General features: G+C 40.4%; 1 protein-coding gene across 6 annotated transcripts in view; it reads left to right on the top strand.

Annotated features, from left to right (window-relative positions):
- Positions 1–23,686, top strand: part of cabin1 (calcineurin binding protein 1) — a 52,243-nt gene that overhangs the window by 17,427 nt on the left and 11,130 nt on the right. For 3 of the 6 annotated variants that reach the window (XM_028034815.1, XM_028034816.1, XM_028034814.1), the window contains exons 25-34: positions 144–233; positions 391–551; positions 637–848; positions 4,290–4,355; positions 4,940–5,119; positions 6,397–6,791; positions 8,217–8,330; positions 21,345–21,508; positions 21,597–21,693; positions 21,806–22,504. In XM_028034815.1, the coding sequence (XP_027890616.1) occupies positions 144–233; positions 391–551; positions 637–848; positions 4,290–4,355; positions 4,940–5,119; positions 6,397–6,791; positions 8,217–8,330; positions 21,345–21,508; positions 21,597–21,693; positions 21,806–22,504 (2,178 nt within the window). The remainder of the gene's footprint in view (positions 1–143; positions 234–390; positions 552–636; positions 849–4,289; positions 4,356–4,939; positions 5,120–6,396; positions 6,792–8,216; positions 8,331–21,344; positions 21,509–21,596; positions 21,694–21,805; positions 22,505–23,686) is intronic. The other 3 variants (XM_028034819.1, XM_028034817.1, XM_028034820.1) reach the window with 3 other exon arrangements.

The following is a 23,686-nucleotide window of genomic DNA, read 5'->3' as shown; positions in this document are numbered from 1 at the left end:
TGTAGAAATAAAAGTTTTAAGCATCAACTTTGTGATCAACTGGAAATCAAATCTGTATTCTATGGGGTTTTTTTTGTTGTTTTTTACCCACTTTTCTGAGTACTGGAATGAGCGGGTTACTATGTTGTTTTCTGGGTTTACAGGCGGCTCAGTATCTACATGAAGAAGCTGCTCGGTACCCGAGGAAAATTCATTACCACAATCCTCCTGACCTGGCTATGGAGGCCCTGGAAGTAAGCAAAGTTCAGCTTGTTGCTCAGAATGTGTCCAGGGACGTTCCTTCTGTACATTTTTATTATATACAATAACAGTTTCTGAAATAATTTGTGCTTGAAGCTATTAGCTGTATCTTTACAACATTAAATTTCTGCGTTCTGTCTTTTTTTCTAGTTGCATTTCCGCTTGAGTGCATCCGTACTTAAATTGCTACAAGCTACCGAGTCAGAGCTGGATCACGAGTTTTTATTTAACTTACTGGTGGAAGCAGCGACCGGGCCGTTTGCAAAGGGGGAAGAGAAGAGCATGCCAAGCTTGCCGAGGTCCAATGAAAAGTAAGCTTCGCTATTTATCCATCAAAACAACAGCTGATCTCAAAGTGTGTGACTTTTTTTTTTCTTTTTTCCTATTTATCTCCAGAGAGAAACCCCCTACGATGCTGGAAGAAGAATTTAACTGTTCCTCTGTTTGCATGGGGAACGTGCTCAGCTCCTCCCTCCCCTCTGCCGTCACCCCAGGTGTGACATCCCCTCCTTACGTGGCCACGCCATTTGACCACGATTACGCCAAACGCAAAACACTCCGAAGGCAGCAGTGGCAGCAGCAACGGCATGAGGAGCAGCAGGCTGATGGTACAGTCCCAGTCCTAGACAGTGCTTCTGGGGTTGGGCTCTTTGCCGTTTCCGCACTGGGACAGAGAAAGGCCAACTGGGGAGCAGCGCTCAGATTGCTAATCACCATTCTCAATGGCTTTGTTTTCAGTCACTATGGTCCCCATGCACTGGGTAATTGGGATGTGGTGAAATGGGCAATATGGCTACTGATTATTTGGCTAATATGCTTTGCATGGGAACAAAAAAAAAAAAGACTGACATCTTGGTTGGTATGTGCTGAGAGCATTTGGGCTTTTGTGTTTGCATATTTGTGAGCATGTGGGGATGTAACACGAGTCTCTTGTTGCTTCTTATTCTCTATACAATCGCCTTGCCTCTCACTGAGAATTGAAATGTTTCTCTCAAAGCATCTTAAGCTTTTTGTGTCACATTTGCACATGTTTGGTGTTGTTTCGGCATCCATCGGCTGCTGTTGTTTGGCAACACACAAGAAAAAGCTGCAGACTTGCTGTGACCCTTATTATAGATCATGTTTAACTCATTTGCCTAAATATTGCACTATTTATCAGGGTAAATATATAGCCTGATAAATATATATAAATATATAAATATTTATATATAAATATATCAGGCTATATACACAATTTTGAACACAATTTTAATCAGCCTTCTTTGGGAAAAAAGAGATTCTTAAATCTCCTTTATTTAGTTTTGTGTTCAATGTTGTAAAATCTTTGTAGAAATTGACTACAGAACCATTCAATAAATTATATTATTATTGAAAAGTTCATTTTATTTCAGGAACTTTATCACTAAGCGAAACACATAGATTAATTACACACAGATGGATGTTTGAAAGCATTATTTGTGTTATGATGATTTTCTGTTTACATTAATGAAAATATAACATTTAATATGAGAATAATACATCAGACCATTAAAAAACTTTTTACAGAAATGTAGCCTTTATGAAAAGTATGCTTAAAGGCTGCCAACTCTCAAAAGGTATTTTTTGTCTGAAAAATTAACCTCATTGGAACTTTATATTCTAATTGATTGATTGTGACTGTAATTCCCAATTTTTCCTGTTTTTATGAAATATAATGTAACAAAATTATAAGAGTAGGCTTATAAATATTTTTTTCTTAGCCTTGCTGCTATCACTTATAATTGATAGTAGCAAGGCTTTTAAGGAACAGAAGCAATATCACAATGCATGTAGGAGGTACCAGACATTTTATAAGTGTTTTTTTTTTCTTAATCCAAAACTATTATAATTTTCACATTTGAAACTATGCTCAAAATTATATAGTATCAATTGGTAGTGTCTCTATTGCTAAAAAACTTTGTGTTTACATGTTTGAAAATTTAGATCCTTACGTCAACTCTGACCCTTCCAAAAGGCTCCCAACATATCAAATCCCAACATATTTCATCACAGACAGGAGTTGAAAGCTGTTGTCTTGTCAGCCTTCCTGTTATTTGATGAAAACTCTAAACTCTCTTTTTCCCTCTTTGGCTGCCTGGGTCAATTCCAGGAATGTCACAAGAGTAGAAAACATGGTTTCGTTTAAAATGGCTCCCTATATTTTTGTTCTTTATCTTTACTTTAAGCACTAAAAATATCCACCTCTGAGTCAATTTCACTCAGTAATTACATCCACTCCAAAGATTGTTGCTGTGAAATTTTTTTTGTAAAATTACCTTTACTTGTTCATTAGACAAAAATGTGCTCCAAGCAAAACAATACTATTAGTACGGTTTATTTTATTTGAGTATATTTTGTATTTTTATTTGTGCTTGGAACTGTTGTAAAGTTCATTTGGGCTTCAGAAATGTATTCAAGAAGAAAAAAATCTTTTTCAGAATAATAATTAAAAAATATATATATAAGCATTTACTTTTAAATTAAATATACACGAAAGTTATTTTCAGGATATGAAATTGCACAAAATATTGAAAGATTAAAGCTCGCATTCGGAAAAAAGCAGCAGCCATTCTCCATTTGATAAAAAAAAAAAAGTGCATCTACTCACTCAACCTATTCATGTAAGTTCAACTTAAACACTCAAATAATGGAGCCATATTGCCCACGTTGCCAGTTTTGTCACCCTTTCCAGACTCCTTCCTACCTATTTACCCACCTACCTACCTGCCTGCTACCTCTTTGCCTGCTTGCTTTTACCACCTGCTTTGCCATTTATGTGCATGTAGTTCTAATGGGGTGATTGTTTTTAGCAGCCGGACGAGTTCAGTCCACGAATCACAGTCCACCAAACTGTCTGGTGTCGTATAATCACATTTCATCGGGAGTGCGGTGTGTGGGTTAATTACACAGAAAACAAAAATAGGAGATATTCCAACATCTTACATGGCTCATGTTTGCTCTCTTACTAATTGGGTACAGTTTCTAATTATGGCCAATTAGTGTGAAAATGTCAAGTTGGAAAGAACGTGGCTTCCATTTATTGGCTGGAATTAGAAAATACCTCTCCATGCACATTGCTACGGGTAGGTGTCCAACCTTTGACTTGATTCCTGCTGAAAGTGCGCTGAGGTGAATGTAGAACCTGATTCAGACATGCTATTTTCAAGTCAGAACCAACAAAAAAAAAATTATTTTGGAGGCTGTAGCCTCTGATTTATTTCTCTCCATTTAGAGATATGCATAAAGCAGCAACCTTTCAATGTTTAGCTATATGCATGCAGTGCCTTGTGGACATTTTCATAGTAGTGGTGGGCATTTATCGTATCATTTTATCAATTATCGTGATAATGTATTGTCTTGATAAAGTCCAATTAATGTTTAAAATCCCCAAAATTGACCATATTGTTGGGATTGTTAGTTTTACTATTTTCTCCACTGTTTGTTTGATGAAAGTGACAATGAATATCAATACATGTCGAAATATATTTAAATGCAGTTATTGTGTGCAGCTTTGTGATTCAAATCACACTTGAGCGTTGGCGGTACTAAAGTTTAAGATTAGCGCAACTGACTTTTTAGTTATCGATGCCCACTCCTGCTGAAAATAAATTACGCACATATTTACAATTTAGGTGACGCCTTAAAATAATTGGTTGCGCTGAATTTAATTTAAGGTTATCTGAGTAAAAGGGGGGGGGGATAAAAATGCACAACTTAATTTTCATATATCATATAACACTCCCCCATAAAATTAAGGTTTGTGCTTGACAAGTTGGGAGGGGCGGGGGTTTAAGTGACATGAATACAAATATTACTATAATACAGGCACTGTGTTTTTGGTCTCATTTCAAATGAGGATATGCTTGTCTGAATCAGGTTCTGCATATTTGAGGGGATTTTTTTTCTCTTTTCTCCAATCATTTAAGGCTATTGCTGATTTTTTTATTATTTTTTTTAAGTCAATTTAGAGCTGCAAAAGTGCTTTCTCACTATTATTTTTTTTCAAACCAGCTTCCTCATATCTTCAACAGCCTCACCAGGGTTTGACCATGAATACTGCCTGCCCAGGTCTGCAATATGGCTGGCTTCCTTCAATGGTACTCTCCTTCCAAACACCAAAATAAAAGTGCTTTCTAGTAGCAAGCATTGAATACACAACCTTTCAGTTAACACAGACCTTTATAGTACCACAGTAACTTTGCTATTGACTCATGACTGTAAATCTTTTTAAAAAGTCCCCTGTGTGCATTTTTATTTTTATTTTTTGAGTAGCAAAGGTCTCTTGTTTCCTAATTAACAGTTTCCTGTCAAGGATTTTTTTGTTGAGGCTGCAGAACATGGTAATTAAGAGGAATGCTGGCATTTTGTTTTTGAACCTTTACAAAAACAAACCATCTCTCTTAACAATATGTCATTAGTTATGAACTAATATAGATCTGTGACTCAGAAGGTATTTCAGTTGAATGATTATATAATTTTCTCTCCTCTTTGTAGAGCAGGTAGTGTTTGGTATTTAGAGATAGCAACTACCATGAAAAAGGTGGTACACATGTCATTCATGAAATTTTAAACAGCATAATCATTTTGTTCACATTTTTTCATTTGTGAAGGCAATCCCAGATTCTTTAATCCGAGGCCAGGCAGCCGGCAGAGTAACCCGTGTTTTTGTTTGTTCACTCAGAGCGAAGCCAGGACAGCGAGGTGGTGTTGCTTTCTGATTCCAACTCCACTCAGGATGCCTTCACAGATCCCGCCAGTTCCCAGGACACCAGTCACAGACCCGCCTCGGTCAAAGCCAGTCCGTCGTCGTCGGAGAGCACGACCCCCGTGAAGGATGGCCAGCCCGCCTCTGAGGACACAGGTAGTCGAGACTAGGTTTAGAAACGTGATCAGATTTGTGTGTCTTGTTAACGCTATCCATAACTTTAGCTCTTCTTACTTGATTTAAGAAGGGTAAAATAATACCCTGAAATCACCAATTCTATATTCCTTCGCAAAGATTTGAAATTCAGCCACTGTTCTCCTTTGCTCTCAGAGCTGACTGACAGACTCGTCCTCCACGTCACATCTGCAGTTAAAAATTTGTTGCTATATTTAGCAACGTTTTAGACTAAAAAAATGAGTATCGGCCAAAATCAGAATTGGTAAGGTCAGGCTTTTTAAAGATCGGTGATCGGCCAGAAAACTGCAATCGGTGCACCCATACTTTGTATTTTTGGCCGTAGGATACAATTTTTACACTTGTTAAACAGTTTACAGCTTAGAGTCACAAAGGGACAGCAGGCAACCCTGTAACCAAAGAGCCAAGACTAGAGGTGTCCCGATACAACCTTTTCACTGCCAATACACTGATATTGCAGCTTGGAGTATTGGCCTATACCTATATTGACCTGATGCGATATTAGCAGGAATCATACATATTCTTATTGCTTATTTTGTAGTGTGGAATGTTAGAAAATGGTTGATCATGTTATCTTACTCACACAGAGAACAATAGTGAACAACAACCAGCATGAGATCAACTGACCCATTTATTATTAACCAAAGGGTCTGTGTGTGGGATACAAGCTCTGCTGGATAGAAATGCTGTAGAGTACTAAATTCTTTAGCTTAGTGCTTCCATTGGAGATTTTAGTTCCGGCCTGATATCCGATATAATCAGATACTCGTTTTTTTGTCTGATATCAAAACCAATTTCCGATACAGATATCTGATTAGGTTAGATATCTGTATCGGATATCAGACATCCCTTACCTAAGACTGGAACAAATGTGTTAAAAGAGGTTTTATGACAACGTATTAACAAGATGAAATAAGGCAAATAAAAATGTTTTAACGGGCTTAATTTGCAACAGTTAAATTGCATAATTAGGCTTAAATATTTGAAGCTGAAGTACCTCCTCAGAAATGTCTCCAGTGAATCTAAGCCTAATTAATGTATGAATAATGATGTGCAGTAGTTCATTTGACAGAATGGAGATGCAAGCCCGTCAATCTCCTGTTTGTTGCAGGACATTATTTGTAAATTATCTTTGCCCTGGCCATACAGTAGGCAACTCAAGCCAATTTGGGGAAAAAAACAAGCTTTCAAATGCATATGAAATTTAACATATATCTTTATTTTACTTCTGTCTTTAGTTTTACATAGAGACCAAACGGTCATCCAGATAGAAGAGAAAGTTATTCAGGAGAAAATTGTCGGCATGGTGGTGGAAATCCCCGAGGGACTGGCCCCTAAGCTCCCTGCAGACCCCTGTCCTCTTCCTCTCATCACCGTGGCCACGCCGCCGAAGCCAGCAGCCCCCCAGCAGGGCGCCGGCCAGACCCCGGCCAGCGAGGGCAAGAAGAAGCCCGAGCCCCCCGCTGAGGTGATCGAAGTGCCCAAAGCTTTGCCAGCAGAACGAGCCGAGCAGAGACGAATGCTGGTGGAGATGTGTGTCCGCGTTCTGGTTCTCTGCCTCAGCCGCTTCCCTCAGCACTACAAGTCTCTCTACCGCCTGGCCTACTTCTACACTAACAGCAAGACTCATCAGGTCGGTTTACTATTACACCTCTCTGCTGCATCCCTGCAAGTATTAAGGGTAAATATTTGGGGACAAACACGCTAAGATGTGTTGCGAATTTATCGTTACACTGAGCAGGACTGGTCATTTTATTTATTTCTTTATTTTATTGGACCTGTGAGCACTGCAGTGATGCACCGACTTTGTTGGCTGTGAGCCTCTGTGGGCAGAGGTGTGGGTGGTTGTGCAGTCCTCCATCAGCCAATTTGGCATAGGAAGACTGCATTGAGCTTTACTGTGATAGCAACCTTCTGTCAGCACCGTGTTCAGTATATTGCAGCTCCAGCTAGGCATGTCGCAATAAATCAATTAATCGAAATAAATTAAAATGAGGGCTCGATCATTTCAATTTGTGTGTTTCTCTCGTGTCTCTGTGGACTGGTCTCAACTAGCCCTCTCATTTTAAGGACAATTGTGTTTATAGAGACTTCTGTAACCATTTTATTTGCTATGTTGCTTGTTTTGCTTATTTGGATATTTAAAATGTCTTCCAGTTCCACTGTGAAATGTTTGCTAGAAATTACAGTTTATTGATCTTTGAGAAGGTGTACTTGCATTATTATGCCTTGACATTACTTGAAAAGCATCATCATTAATCACAATAACTTACCATCCAGCGAAATGTATCATGACAGGCGTAGCTCCGGCTCATAAGAACAAGTTTGACCATGTTTCACAGTCGGCTCGTTTGACCTTTCTGCTTCTGTGGCCTCCGGTGTTGCTGTTCAATAATTACAATTATCCTCATTTTGTGCTGCAAAAGGAAGTTTGATAAATTTGTGTTTTCTAAGCTGAAAGGGAAAGGTTTATAGTTTATGTAATTCGTTGTCACACTTTCTTTTGGTTTTTCTTTTTTACAGTCAGTGGAGTTTTCAGCAGTTTGGATGAAAGCGAATGTTCCCTGGCAGGGACTTGATGACAGCCATTTGATGTGTGGCTGTTTACACAGGTTGCCTTAGCCGCCCTCACAGCTCTGACACGTCCAGCGTTAAAAGCCTCTTTGCCACTTGCGCTCTCAGAAACTCTTCTGCTCACATTGACTGGCCGTTTTTAATCCTCATGCGGAAAAACGGCAGCGAGGGGAGTCTTTGGATTTCTGTGCCGTAGCGTTCGGGGGACGGGGGGGAAGATAGCACCAAGTGGCTTTGGGTCACTATCTTTTCAACCACGTCTCTCGTATCCACACTGATTTGTGAGTCACAGTGCTGCGAAGAGGTCTGCGTTTTCCTGATTGCAAATGAGCAGTCCTCTCCTCTTCTCATTTAGATTTATTGGGTATTCATTTTTTGTGTTTGTGTCTTTTGGTGTGTGTGCGTGTCTGTGTGTGTGTGTTTATTCAAAGTATACATGCAAATAGATGTCTCTTTTTTTTCTTTCATTTATTTTCCATCACAGAACCTACAGTGGGCCAGAGATGTGTTGCTAGGAAGCAGTGTCCCATGGCAACAGCTGAAGCACATGCCAGCACAAGGACTTTTCTGTGAAAGAAACAAGACAAACCTGTTCAACGTAAGTCTCATGTATGGCTTATTTGAAGTCATTTCAGGTCACTACACTTTGTTTTTACATTTGAGCCTTAATACAGTTCAACACTTCAGGATTTGAAAATCCTAATTTACAAGTATGAAAAGCTGATATTAAAGCTGGAGTAGGGAGTTCTGAAAAAAACATGGACTTAGCCTGAAAATTTGAGCAAACACGCCGTACAGGTCCCTCCCTCGTGCTCTCTTCTCCCTCCACAGCAAAGCCTGGCGAGAACGCCATGAATTAATTTTCCTGTAAAGCTGTTTCTCCTCTATTAGCACAGCTGTAGCACAACGACAGACTTGAACAACACTGCTTGCTGTACAGGAGAGAGGTGTGAGCATTGCGTTCAAGAGCGTGATTGACGGTGCTAAGAGATCTCTCTTGGCTCTGATTAGTTATTTCTAAACAATGATGGTGTGTTTCTGCAAATGGCAGTAGGACAACTGGGAGCATCCAGAGGAATTTCATTTTTATAACAACATTCATGAAACATGGCTTAAAAGAAATTTGATTGCATAATTTAACACCTTGAAATTGGGCCTTTGTCTCTTTAAGAACCTTCTGCTCTTTCTGACACTTTCCCTTCAGCACGTCAGCACTAAATCGCCTCTCTTTCAAGTCTTTATTATTCATTATTTATTATGGTTCTTACCAGCGTTGCATTAAGAAGTAGCTCGTATAATGAGCCCAGCTGATGTGCAGTTCCACCAGGTGTTTGCTAATTGCTGCTGGCCAGTCTGAAGGAGCTGAGTGGGGAAGGAGTGCTTTGTAATTCTGAAGCTCGGCTTGGAAACTGCATCTCGAAGGTGGCGCTCAGTTCCACCACTTGTTTTGCGCTGGTAAATGGTTGCCATGGGAGATTAAAGGAGTTTTGCATGCATGAAAGAATTAAAAGCAAAACTCCAGATATGTTTTTGATGAGAAAATAAAATAACACGATGTGAAAACTGCCCTTTTAAATCAACTTTAATCCATAGAGGCAGTATGATGCAAACGTCTAGCTGTTGTAGATGGCTAGCTTGTGTGATGCTTTAAAAAAACTCTACAGGTGATGAACCAAGGTTCTGTGATGTCTTGTGTCAAGGTTAGCATTTGTCTACCAAGGCTATTGCTTGTTTTCCTCCACAGTGCAACGTGTGTGTGAGATCAGTTGGTAACTATGTTATCCTTAGAGATGTGGTTGTCATTTGTTTCTGACGTTATGACAGACGGGACCTGCCCAGGTTATTTAACCCACTTCTGTGTCTCTTAACTGCTGGGATAAATGCCAGCTCTCAAACGGCCCTCTGAGTCTTTCACCACCAGAAAGATTCCCAAACAGTTGACTCGTTTGTTTTTGTTGGACTTTCATTTCAGTGAGAGGAAAAACGTTCTGGGGGTTTCCCTTCGATCAGCTGTCGCATACAGCCGACTGACAGCTCAGCCCAACCAGTAGGGAGATGGGGTTGTTTCTTCATGCTAAATGGGACTAAAAATATTTGTGCGCAGTCTCTGACAGAGAATAAAAAAATAGTTTGAACCATTACAGATTTTAACCACTATATTCTAAAATGGCACCTCTCATGGTGGCAGTATGTTAGAATAGCTTTGTTTTGCATTAACTCTGATTTGCTCTTTTTGTGGACTTTTGTTGGCTCTGGTGCCCTTTATTTAAAAGTAGTCCGACAGGAAAGAGGGTAATGACAGAGGGGGCAGACATGCGGCAAATGTCACCAGGCCGGGAATCGAACCTGCGATTACCGCCACGAGGACTAAGGCCTCAATATGTGGGTCGTGCTTTGCCTCTGCGCCACCACAGCAACCCCAACCATAATTTTTTTGGTTGAGTTTGTTGCATGTTTGGACAATTAATCCCTCGGGTTTTGGACGTCTTTATAGATTGGTCCTTTTACTTGTTTGACTTCTGGACAGTTGCTATAATGTCTAACTATGGCAACATAGTATTGTTTTTACTACTGCAAGCAGGTGGTTAGCAGCTGTAAAGCTCAAACAATACCTAAACTATGACCCCAAATCCCAGAGGACTTGAGGAGGCTTCATGGATCCAGAGCAGAAGCAAAGAGCAGAGAGAGGAGGAGGAACTTCAAACCCTCTTGTCCATCGATCGTAACGCAACATCTCTTTAAGGAGGGGCGGCACAAGAAGTTGAGGTGGATTAGCAGAGTTTACCAACAGCTGATGATGTCATCCAGGACATTTTGCTGTGACATATTGTCTCTATAAATTTGTTGTTGGCATGCCATGGCTGTTATAAGATCAACAGTCTTTAGTCAGAGGCTTCTTTTTCAGATTTGTTGCATAACTGACTGCCACTGGAGATCCTTCCTGCCCACAGCACCATCATCCACGATGCCTCTTTGATATGAGTTGCGACATTTAATTTCCCTTTCAAATAAATAAATGTTGAGTTTAATTGAATGATGGAAAATGTATTGCTTGAAAGTCTGCAGAACTCTTAATATATCTTCACACCGGAACCTGACCTCTTCTTTTTCTTGTTAGAGTTGAATTCAACCATGCAACCTACTAGAGTTGTATTTTCCCCTCACATATGATCCCCCTGAGGTAATCCCCCCCTCCCAAAGGATTAGTGGAAACAGACACTCTTTATTTGTTGTAACACAATAGGAGATTGTTGAAATATCTGCCTCTCAGAATAACAAAAGCAATGTCGAGTCACTAGAGCTGCAGTTTAAATTATTAAATCATTGTTCTGCATGTCAGTATATGTACGTTTTTCACTTGACATTGACATTTGACATGCATTTTTCATCTGTTCCTTGTGTTAACCATCAGAGCCTAAAGACCTCATTCAGTCACTCTCTTCGGTAGCGAACATTCGGTTTGACGTAGTTGAATCTTTGGGCTGTTGAGCGAAATGTTGATTTCGTGGAAAGCTCCTGGTAACAGACTGTGGATTTGATGTGGGCCGGGTCTGAGCTGGAGGAGAACTCTGCCATGCTCTGGCTCCCACTGGGTTCTCACGGAGCCCCTTCTGGATGCAAACCTGCCACCGTGGCTCACCAACTGTTTGAGCTTTACCGTCCTCTTTGAACCAAACCCACTGTCCCAGCCATATTAACATTTAACTGGGATCCAACACACACATTTTCCTTTGTTCTAATATCTAGTAGATATTACAGAATCAGAGTTTCTGTAAAATTAATTTCCTGTTGTTTCTACACGTGAAAACAGGACTAAAACCAAACAAAGTAAATTATAATGGCAAATACCTATTGAAGATAATACCTGTTATTTCTGTTGACAAATAAAATTAGCTAATGATTTTACTAGTCAGATCAATCAGTTAGATCGGATTATAACCAAATATAACTGTAGTCGTGTAAAATGGCACTAGAAGTTCGAAATTATTTTCCATTCTGGGATAAATATTTCCTTGAGGTTTAAGCAACATAAAGTCTTCTATGATTTCTGGGGTTTTTTTAAGTTGCAGGAAATGTAGTCTACTGGAATTGACAACTAAAGTAAAAATACATTTTAAAAGTTAGAAGATTGACTGAAACTAAATCAAATGTGTGAACAAAATCCCAAATCAGATTCTTTTTTCTTCTTTCTTTCCTTTTTTTTTATGCAACTCATGTCCAACTATTTTAGGGCTGATCTCTTCACCCAAAGAAAAAAAATCTGATCTGCGCCGCTTCCTTATGTAGTAGTAAGTTGGATATGTATTTGATAGTTTTCAAAGCGCCGGCAGTCCGATCAGTCATGTTGCATCTTATGTCATTGACGTGAGACATGCATCATAATTCTGTGCCAGCAGAAGCCAGACGCGATAAGTTGGGACGTCAACAAAGGCTGACAATTTTAATTATAAACTTATGAAAAAATTCTGTCAGCAAAGCGCATCACGTCACAATCCCACCACTCCTGACTGTGACTGCACATCCAAACAGACGTTTCTACAGAAGTTTCAGTCAATTCTCCAACAAAGGACATTGTTATTATTTGTATTTCTTTATTAGCTTCTCTCTTCTCATGATCTTGAGACAATACTGTCGGCTCCCGTTGCTGAATAACTTTAAAATCGATCCATAGACGGCTCCGTCCATTATTACTCCCGTATGTGGCCAGTCTATGTGACATCTACATTCTTCTTCTACGCATATGGGTCGCCTTGGGGTCATAATCCATTCACATGGATCTGATTGCGGTCAGATCATTCAGTAGCATGAACGACTTCCCAAAAAAGAAAAAAACAAAACACTGTTTTGGAAATAAGAAATCCAAACTAGACGACCAATAAAGGTGATTCTACAAAGTGTGGAATCACTTTTTGTATTTGTATTTCTTAAAACAAATAGAAAAACCATGATATAGGTCATTTTGATGAGTAGGATCTTGTCGTAACCCGGCTAAAGAGACTCTTAGAACTCCTCACAAGAGGGTGAAAGCTGCATTGTGTGAGATACCATCACACATTGTGTCATCAGACTCAAAATACTGTGGCTGCAAAAATGCAAAAGACTCTCTTTGATGTGGTTTGTTTGTCCCCTTTGGGCTACGGTACTGATATGGTGTCACAGTGAGAACGAAGCCTCAATCCACTAACAGGTCACTTTTGAACATCAGAAGCTCTTGAACGGTAACAAAAACAGTCTATTTCTTATTTTCACGGGATTTACTCTGCCTATAGATTACTCTCAAAATTCCTCACCGTAGCTTTACTTCTACATCCCCAAATGTAGGTTACGGTGCCCCACATTGGCCTCATGGTTTGGCTGAGTTACACTTACTGGGGCCTCCATAAAGTAACCTACATACTGCTGTAACAAAATGAGCCAAACGTGGCTGTGTTGCATTATTTATAAAGGATTTCTAGAACTAGCCCAGGTTTATCTAGCCAATAAACATGTGGGTGATTTATGCTTGACTAAAAAACTTAATGCTGCCTCATATAAAGGTGTGGTAATGTCAATATTGTGATATCTGGAGCCTTTGGTTTCTATTTCTGTACATTTACACGAGCAGGGGTTTTTTTTATTGTTATTTATTTTGCCTTTCACCCTTAACAGATGTTTGTTTTGGGAGTTGAATTGTGCAGAGTAAATGGTGCATAAAATGTGCAACAGGTTTTGAAATAATATTACTTTCTTTTATTTTCTTAAAAAAAGAAAATGGGGAATTTTGACAAGACTGTATAGAGGGTTTCCACATCCCTAAAAGTCTTAAATTCATCATTCAGAAATTAAGACACGAAAATGTCTTAAATTCTTTTTTTTCTTCTTCTTTTTTCCCACAAATGAAGGTGGACTTAAATCAATCGGGTATTAAATTTAGTTGTGGCATGAATATTTAGCCTCATATGTTTTTTTTTTGTTTGTTTGTTTACTTTCTGGCCAGACTTTGTGTCAGGCAAAAGTTATCTTGACATCTTGATTACAGTCTGTGACTTGAGCCGATTGAGCTCAAGTCACAGACTGTGGATTTGATGTGGGCCGGGTCAGAGCTGGAGAAGAACTCTGTAGCTCTGACCCCCAGAGTCAGAGCTGCAGATACACCCTTGCTAGCTAGCTGTTTTTGCTTCTATTATGAGTAATTAGAAATTTTCCGCTGCCTACAGCCACAAACAAACCCCAAACATTTCAGTTTTTGCCAATCTTGATTGTAATACAGCAAAACCTCCAAACCACCCTCTGTATTTTATAGTTTTTTCTGTCTTAAATTTCATTCAAGGTGGCAAAGGTCTTTAAAAGTCTTAAATTTGACTTGCTAAAACCTACAGTTACTCTATTCACTTGTAGTGCTGAGTTTATTTACAGATTTAAAAAAAAAAAAAAAGCATCAAAGATATTATTTTTATGATGTAATCCCGAGACTCTTTTTGTATTATAGTTATTCCCAGAAAGGGATGAGGCTTACTGGATATGATGCGTGACTCTCGAGCCGTTTACGACTGTATTGGAGTCGTCCGTGTTCTTTCACTTCTACCTCGTGCTTCCTTTCCGCACACCACGCACATACTTGCATCTTGCTTCTTACATATTCTTCCTCCCACCGGTGTTCATGCTGAGAAAATGGATGTCCGTTTTTTTTTTCTTTCTTTTTTTTTTGATGAGAATGAGCCTTCTTAGACAATTTACCTGCGTCTAGCAAGCCCCCCCCCCAGTCTTGTTACATTAGCTGAACCCACTCCTCAGGAGGGGGAACAGTTACTCTTGCATTACTCGCTGCGGTTTGACGTGTGACTCAAACATTTGTGTGTGTGTTCAGCTGTGCAATGTTCTGTAGGAGGAGCCTTACTAAGGAGAACATTGTTTTGGTTTGATTTTTTTTTAAGAGAAGAGTAATGGTTCAGTGAGTCTATGTTGTGGAAGTTGATATTTGGATTTGCATGTTAGAGGGTTTTTCCTGGCTGCCGGCATGCATTCCTTTGCCGCCGTTTTACTCCGTTTAGCTGGTGGAGACTTGTTCTTTCACTGACACAACAGGAAGCAGGAAAAACAAGGTGTGTTTACCCCGTGTGTGTGTGTGCGTAGGCGTGTGTGTGTGTGTGTGTGTGTGTGTGTGTGTGTGTGTGTAGGCCAGCTGGAGAGGCACGAACACAGTTAAGAGGAAAAGGTGAGGGCTGCTGTCCTGCCCAGCTACTGCCGCTAAATGGAGGGTTTAATTTTCAGAACATTTTGATTGTAATGTTTGTTTTTTCCTCTTGTTGTACTGATTAAGCAGCTCAGAATATATTTTCCTTTAGGTCTGTTCATGTTCTTTTCCTGTTGCTCAGTCTACAGGTTGATCACGCTCTCAACCCCACCCCTAGTTTGTTTTTTCCCCTCCACTCCTCTCTTTCGTTCTTTCTCCTCATTACTCTCTCTTTCTGTCACTCCCCTGTTGGCGTGTACGTATGTGTGTGTGTGTGTGTGTGTGTGTGTGTGCATATGATGTGGGTGTACACTAATGGGAGGGCTTTTCTCCTCCAGGCTCCGATTGGCTGGCAAAGCCCACAGTGATTGGCCCTTCTGCTCTATATAGTGGGAGAGAAAGAAATGGAAGGGGGGGGGGAGGAGGAGGAGGAGAGAACTCCAGCAAGCTGGGGTCAGGGTAGAGCGCAGCTAAAGTGCGTGGGCGTTTTTGTTTTGAGATGGCAGGGTTTGAAATCAGGAGAGGATCGAGTCAGCTCGTCTGTCAGCGGCATCCCGAGCTCATTGCCCCTGACTCCGCTGCTGTTTCTCGTCTTGCCAAGGCAGCTGCCATTCTCTTTTTCTCTTCCTCTTCTGCCATGTGCAGCTGTGCTTCCCTCCTTTTCTTCTCCTCCTCCTCGGCGGCTCCCGCCACCCCAGCACCCGAACGCAACCCGCCACTTGCTCTTAGAGCTTGAGCCTCTTGGGTTTTTTTTTTTTGTTTTGTTTTTTTTTCTCAGCGTGGAGGCGCTGCCAGGGCTGCTGGTGCTAGTAGGAAACTCTCCAAAAGAGTACTAGCACAGGTGCTTTCTTTGGTGATGGTGAGTTGCTTTTTCTTGTGACTTGCACAATATAATTCCTGTTTCTAACCATGCAGAGCTGCTGAAGAACAGGTTTGTTTGTTGTTGTTTTTTCTATCTGGAGGAACTGGGAATCTTGCTGTGCTTTAAAGTTGCAACTCTAAACAGCTTTTGTGAAATTCTCGTGACTGACTGAGCTGCAGTTGTTGGCTGCCATGTAGGTGACTGTTCTGCTCCAAGGCGAATGTACTGAACAGTTTGTGCAACTTTCTCTCTGCTCGTCTTTGGGCTTCTCCTGTCATCAGCGGCGTGTTAAAACACGATCAGAACAACTAGATTGGGTCAGTTGGGTTTTGGATGTGGCTCCAGATGTTTGGTGGTTTAAGGCTTGCAAATGACGAAGTTTAACTTTTATGTTGTTCATCTTCAAGGAAAAAAAATATATATGTGATGGTTGCATTTAGTTGAAGTGTTTGTGATGAATTATTTTTGCCAGATACATAAAAGTAAAAGATGTGTCAGAGTTTTACTGCCAGTTTTTCATTTCTCAGTTTTTGTGGAGGTTTGACCTGCTGACAGAGATTGGAGTCTAAACAGTTTTCTTTATAAGAACATCTAAAAACAGTGTTGTTGTTGTTTTTCATTCCCTTTCTTCTACAAACAATCAATAATTTATTCAAATTCACAGCAGATGCAACATCACACCCCAAGTGAGAAAGCATTTGCTTTAAAAACCATCTCTAGCATCTTAGCTGTTAGCACAGTTAGCGCTGACAGAGTGGCTTGCATTAGTAAAACATCAGCCTCTGTGGCTATTGACTAGAGAGTAGAGATGCGTGATATCAGAATGATATTAATAAAATTGCAGTGGTGATGCTAATTATAATTAATGCCCTTTTATTTTGTCTTTACACAATTAGGAGCAGCTGAACTTCATTCAACCGCCCAACTATATTATTGCTATGAAGTGTAAACTTGTGATAACTTCAAAGATAATGTACTGCCAAAAATCTCTTTGGGTTTATTTGCACACACTGTCATTGCAATAACAATTGAGATTTATTATCTTATGCAGCTCTAGTACGGATGTAGATTCTTATCAGATTTCTAAATCCAACATGACTCTTTACAGACCTAGATCAAAAGACTAAAAGTGAGCAATTAGCTGCATTAGCCTACTTGCTATCCACTTAGTCTTGCTCTCTATTAACATGGAATCAGCGTGTCTTGACATGTTGTGGAAAATACTTTTCTTTTTTACTAAGCTCCTTACATCTTACTGCCAGTGAAAGTGAAAAATTACTTCATTCATCAGTAACAAGTTCCACACCAAAGTGTGCAGCTTTTACAAATTGACAATTCCCTAACTGAAAATCGATTTGATGTTTTCTCGTTGGCTAACATCATAGCACGTTCGCGTTTAAATGTTTGACTTTATGATCTTTTAAAAAAAACTACCAGATTTCTTTCTTGAAAAGAATCTGACAGTGTTTCCTCTTGTTCGTTTCGCGTCTCGATCCCAGTCTGATGGGTTCCTGATGCGTTTTTATATCCGTGCCAAAGCTGTCACCGTTTATCAAGCAGCCGAGATTTTTTTTTTCCGTCCCTGACTAAAAACAAGTGGAGGGAGGGGGGTGGAAGAGATGCTTAAAATTATTGCAGTAAAAGTCTTACAAATCTGCTTTAGCTGGTGGGTTGCAGAATAATCTGGGTAAAGCCACGGCTCTGCTTTCCCTAAAGAGATTTGTTGTCATTGGATGGTTCTCTGATGAAGAGCAACCCTTCCGCATTAGACATGTCTTTTTAAGTGCTCCCTGAACCCCCACCACCACCCACCGAGCTTGTTCCTCTCTTGTTAGAGGCTTTTCATAATCTGTACATTGAAAGGGTAAAAACCCTTCCTAAAGCTCTGCTTGATTCCATCATGTAACAATAACAAATCTTCTAATCAGACGGCCTTTAGTCCCATATCCTCCTTAGGAGTGGTTTTGTAGACATCTGTCAAAAAAAAAGGATCTCAGACCATATCATAACATAGTTTTTTGAGAGAGAGCAACAGTTTATCATTGAGAATTCACTTTAAATTTTTCAAAGCGCAAATAAAAAATAAAAGTTTAGTTACTTTTTTTTTTTTTCCCCTCAGATGACTTTCTGTGTTTTGTTCAGATAACCCGATCTGACGCTTTCTTGCTTCGAAGGCTGTGAGTCCGTCCCAAGGATTTGTCTTTGTTGCGTTCCTCTCCACTGGCTTTGAAAATGTCATCTGACAATCTGGAGTTGTCTGTTAGGGGCACCCAGCTCCCTCTTGCCTCCAGCAGGAGCGGATGGCGCCATCTCATTTGTTTAGCCCCATCCTGATACTGTCATCTCTCTCTTTTTTCTTTTTTCTTTTTTGTTTCACACACATTTCTCTGAGTATGCGGCCTGAGCTCTGGGACACGTGCTTTTTCTGACTGTAGCTCGTTCCTCCGCCCAAGCACCATCTGCACTGGAGTCGGTAACTTCAGAGGACCTCGGCCCGCCTCAGGTTTACCTGCTGAGAGGACATGTGCTCTCTGCTAAAGGGACGCTTCCATCAAAAAGAAAAATCCCTCATCAGTTCTTGGCAGCTTGTTTGCTGGTTTGTTACAAGTGTTGGACAGAACCGGACACTAATGAGGCTGCCTATCATGTGTACCTAGAGAGAAAGTTTCTCCCAATTCCTCTCTTTCCACCTGGTGCAGGGACCAGATCGTCCACAGTGTCTCCGGAGGCCTTTCTGTCTCCTCATTAGGGCTTCTTTGAATGGCGTGAACTTCACTTGCACTAGTTCTCCCTCCTTTCAGCACTACTTTTTTTTTTTTCTCTGTCTTGTTGCTAATTGTTTCCATGTGTCAGAAACTCCATTTGTGTTAAAGGCAAAGAGGGGGCATGCAAAACCAGGCTCATATTAAGAAACATGACTGTTTTTTAAGTATTTACATAACTGGTTTATTTTATAATTAGCATTGACTTGATATAATCATTAACGCCCACATTCATGGTGATAAGGAATGAGGATGTCCCAATCGGGGGGGGGGGGGGGTTGTCCCTGATATCAATCAAAGATGTTTAGCAATGTCCCCATTGCTAAACATCTTAAAATACTAGACACTGCATATTCAGTAAAACATCACATTGCAAACTATCCGGTATTACATGGTCTACATTGTGATTTTTGAAGCTCTCGTGACATTTTAGACAACAGTCACTCTTTGTTTTCTTGATAGTAGCAACATTTCTGTAGGTCAGCCTCAACATTTCCTGGTTTTAAAAACAGATCATTTTTCCTGAATCACCAAAGACATTCATTGCTTTAAGCAACCTGTCATATCTGGTTCATTATATTTTAGATGCAGTTTGTTGAGTGTGCTGCTTGCCAATAGTATAATTTAGCCAGTTTGATTGGCTAGCACTGCCTTTGATGCCCACAACATGTATTGATTGATAACCAAGATACTAAGATTCAAGAAAAGGGACAGGACATTATGTTACACCCAACGTCGAAGAGCAAATGTGTTTTGATTGAAGTAGTTTTAGTTTGGGTATCACAATGTATCGTGAATGTATCAACATTGCATCAGTATGTGGAATATTCATATTGCAAAAGCCTGCTTGGAGTGCAGGTATTGTTGACTATATTCAGAGTTACGAACTTGTACTTTACATATTAGTCAAAGTTTGATGGCAGGCTCTCATGTCAGACAGAAATGGCTTTGGCCAACATGCTAATGATTGCAGAGTCATGGAAACACAGAGAGAGAGAGAGAGAGAGAAACACACCTGTTACTGTTATCACAATACAGTGAACCCTCGTTTTTCGCGGGGGCTGCGTTCCGAAAAGAACCCGTGATAGGCGAAATCCGTGAAGTAGTTACCTTTATTTTTTTTACAATTATTATACAGCATAATTAAATACTCTACATTGAAAACCAAAAAAAAAAAGCTTGTTTTCAGGCCTAAGCATTTTTTTAAACAAATATAACTCTTTCTTACAAATAACTACAGTAAAATAATCATTTTAATCAATACGAAGTACAGTAGGACAAATTGTGACTCGCGTATTTCACTGTTCCTCTGACTGCGACACTGCGGCCTGACTCCGCTCTCTAGTGTCTTTTTCTTTTGAAGCCTGTGGTGCAGGTGTGTTTTTTCTAGAGAAGCACGTAGTTATTATCAGTAGTTGTTGTTGTCGCTCTTTTTTTCTTCTGGGCAAAAATATTTTCCAAAATTTGCCAAGCTGTATTACGTATATTTAAATTACCGTAACGTTACTGGCACACAGGTAGAAAAGAAGCGCGGAGACTGTTTAGCCAATCAGGACGCAGAATACAATGCACTGTGGAAAAAAACAACTGCACAAAAAACTCCACGAGGCCGTGAAAGGTGAACCGCGTTATAGCGAAGGTTCCCTGTACTTAAAGATATAGCTGCCATCAGAAAATTGTCTAATATCTTACAGTGTTCCGTAAAGGCAAAGATGTTTTCACCTATTGGCTCTTCGCAACTACATTTTCTTCTACTTGCTCAAGTCGGGCTAATTTGTTTGTGAAAGTAGCATACCTAGTTGGGGTTCATAGATGGCAGTATTTGCAAAAGTTGAAAATTGCTAGTTTAGAAAGCAACTCATACCTTCTCCCTCCTAATGTGTTTGTTAATTAAATCTCAGATTTTGCCTGAATTTACTCCACATGATATATACTGCTGTCAGTAACAGCGTTTCCCATTACACTGGAGCAGATTTAAGTGTACAAAACTTTAGATGTTTACCTTTCTTTCTTTTTCATACACAATAGGCTACATGATGGTGGGGATCAGACGTGTACCCGCTCCATAATGCAATATTTGACTGTATTCCAGACAATCAAATATTACTCATGAAGTATATGAACATTAATCTTCCTACCTTGTAAAAAGTGTTTGCTGCAAATTTTTGCAAATACACCACGGATTATAGCACACTGTGACCATTTTTATAGGAAAATAAACTAAATGAAAGCAATATTCTTAGGAGTTAAGTTTTACGTTTTACAGGAGCTAAGGGGCGCATTGGTTGTTTTTCTGCATTCAGAAGCCCATAATGTTGCAGTAGTCTGGAATGCTACGCTAACATTAGCATGTATCCTTTCTTTTTTTATATCATTTGTTGATAATTAGGCTTTTTAAACTGCAGGTGGGATTTCAGAAAAGAAAGTTTTTTTCTCCTTGCTTGGTAAATTTATTTGTTTTCTTACAAAATATCAGATACCAAAGTCATAAAATGTAGTGACTGCTGTTTCAATTGTTCTAAAGATGTTGGTATACCTGAACCATGTAATCTGAGCAAAGCATAAAGACCAGGTCACATGACATAGGCCTTGCCTATCCTCCTGATTATTTAAAAAAAACAACTTATCCAGGGCAATGAGCCCATACCTGTGATTGGATCAGGACATCCATAGTAAGAAATTTTAAGTGGAAATGTTTGCAGCAACAATGATGATGATGTAACAGTAAACCTAACATCCTGCTTTGCATCGTGTCTCCCCTTTCTCCCTCCTCAGGGCATCTGGCGTATTCCAGTGGATGAGATTGATCGCCCAGGAAGTTTTGCATCTCATATGAACCGCTCTGTCGTCCTCTTGTTGGAGGTGCTGTCTCAGCTCAAGGATCACAACACACTGCTAAAAGTCTCTTTCATGCTACACAAAAACCCCGACCAGGGAAAGTAAGGACACCACTTGTGCGATTACACCAGTTTAATGTGATGTTTAGTTTTTTGGCTTCACAACATCTCTTCTCATTTTCCCACAAAGGAAATATTTACGGGATGTCGATCGCCAGGTTTTGGCCAAGAGTGCATTTTTCCTAACTGTAAAAGTCCTGGAGGACAACCTGAGCAGTCTCACGGGGGTAAGAAGGAAGGAACGAGTTGCAAAACGCACCAACAGCCATGGCTAGTTTGTGGTTGCAGACGTCCTGCATGCTCCTACTTCATGTTTTGACAGCTTCTGCTTTCTTTCAGGTGTCTGAGCAGCTACACAAAGCGCCCGCGCCCTCCCTGGGGGAGATGACCACAACGGACGCATCCAGCAGGCCCGGCTCCGACGACAGCAAGCATGTGCTGCCTAAGAAGCCCGGGCTAACAGAGGGAGCGTGCGTCTCTGACACTGGACCCAGGGAAGCCTCACAGGCTCAGCTGACCTCGCTGCCAGCGGCAGCAGATACAGGGAGTAAAACTCAAGAGGGCTTTCCTGGGAAGCCAGAGACCGCCGGGAACGACGGGAGCAAAGCGGGGCCAGACGAGCCGATGGAGATGGAAACCTGCCTCTGGAGGAAGCCCTCTACCACCACAGACTCTCAGGGCAACCAAGCAGAGACCGAGGCCTCCCTGAGTGGCTCGGAAGCGCAGCAGAAAGTGACTGAAACCAGCCGGGCGCCACCGGAGCTGTCTCTGGAGGAGCTGAGCATCAGCTCGAGACAGCAGCAGCAGCCGCCATCGACGCTGGCAGCCGCACCAAAAGTCACTGTGGCTGCAGGTGCGACCGATCAGGCCTTACTACGAAAACCAAACAGGAAAAGGAAACTTATAGAGGATGTGGAGTCCGGAAAAACCCTGCTGCTTGATGCCTACAGAGTCTGGCAGCAAGGGCAGAAAATCATGACCTATGACCTGGGGCGCATTGAGAAGATCATGTCCGAGACGTATATGCTCATAAAACAGGTAAACCTCTCAAAAATGTCTCCTGTGTATGCATGAACATACTCTCCTCTGTTATTTTCTTGTTTGTGCGAAGTCATTCGTTCTGAAAACCAGCCCTCTGTACTCGACTTCAGTTTGTCGGGAAACCCCTCTACTAACAGAATTAGTGACAAAAGAAGAGGGACTTTCCCTGATCTGCGTTTTCAGGGACTGCTACAAAGCCCCAAGTGTGTTTTTTTCCCTCTCTATAACCTAAATTCAGCCTTTGTGATTTCTATCACTTTGCTCTTACTCCTTCAGCAGGAAACTGAGTCTATAAGCATAGCTTTTTATGTATTCATATCATGAAGTTTCATTTTTAAGCAGAAATAACTAGGTCACATCTGTGCCAGACATGAGCGGGTTTCTGATATCAAGGCAAAGTGAGGTTTTAGCTGCAAATATTTAGTCATCACAACAGTGTAAGCATCATGCATATCATGAAGACTGCAGTAAGTATTCACTAATTATTCCATAAATGCAAAATCTCTGCTTGTAAAATATCTGTGTGTCATTATAAACTTTGATAAGATAAAGATAAAGATTAAATAATTTCCCTGCTGGGATGAATAAAGTAATTCTATGCGGTATGGTGGGAACGTCCTTGACCGTTAGCAAAAGAAGCAGCTTGTTCAATAAAATGCTGCTGGTGACATGTCAATAATTCTCCTTCATTTTCTGAACACACCTCCCGTCGTCTGCGTTTTGTTTTTTTGTTTGCTACAATCTCAAAGCAGAAAAGATTGTAAATAACAACACTTTTTAATTATTTCTTATTTATTGCAAGTCGTGCCAAAAATAAATAAATAAAGATGGAGTTCTAAAGTACTGCTACGGGTAAGTCGTGTTTCTGTCAAATCTGGAACGTTCGTCTATAATTATGTCCAGTTGAAACCAGAGGTTTTCTGTTATACATACACTCTATAAGAGACTGCAACTATAACATTTCCTTCAACAAACAAACTCTGCCTTAACTTATCCAAATCATGTCTCCTAAAAGCACCTCCTTTATCATATCCAGCCTTACAAACGGTGAATACGTTGTAGTCTGCTGCCTTTAATTCCTACCATGCTGCAGGGTTGTTGTTTTTTTTAATTCTACACATCGGTGCTACTATTGTTTTGTTTTGATTCACTCTTAAGGTGACGATATAAAAAATAAAA

Source organism: Xiphophorus couchianus, chromosome 12 (genome assembly GCF_001444195.1).
Source record: "Xiphophorus couchianus chromosome 12, X_couchianus-1.0, whole genome shotgun sequence".
Classification (NCBI taxonomy): domain Eukaryota; kingdom Metazoa; phylum Chordata; class Actinopteri; order Cyprinodontiformes; family Poeciliidae; genus Xiphophorus; species Xiphophorus couchianus.
Note: the sequence above shows the minus strand (reverse complement) of the source record. Positions and strands in the feature narration are given on the sequence as shown.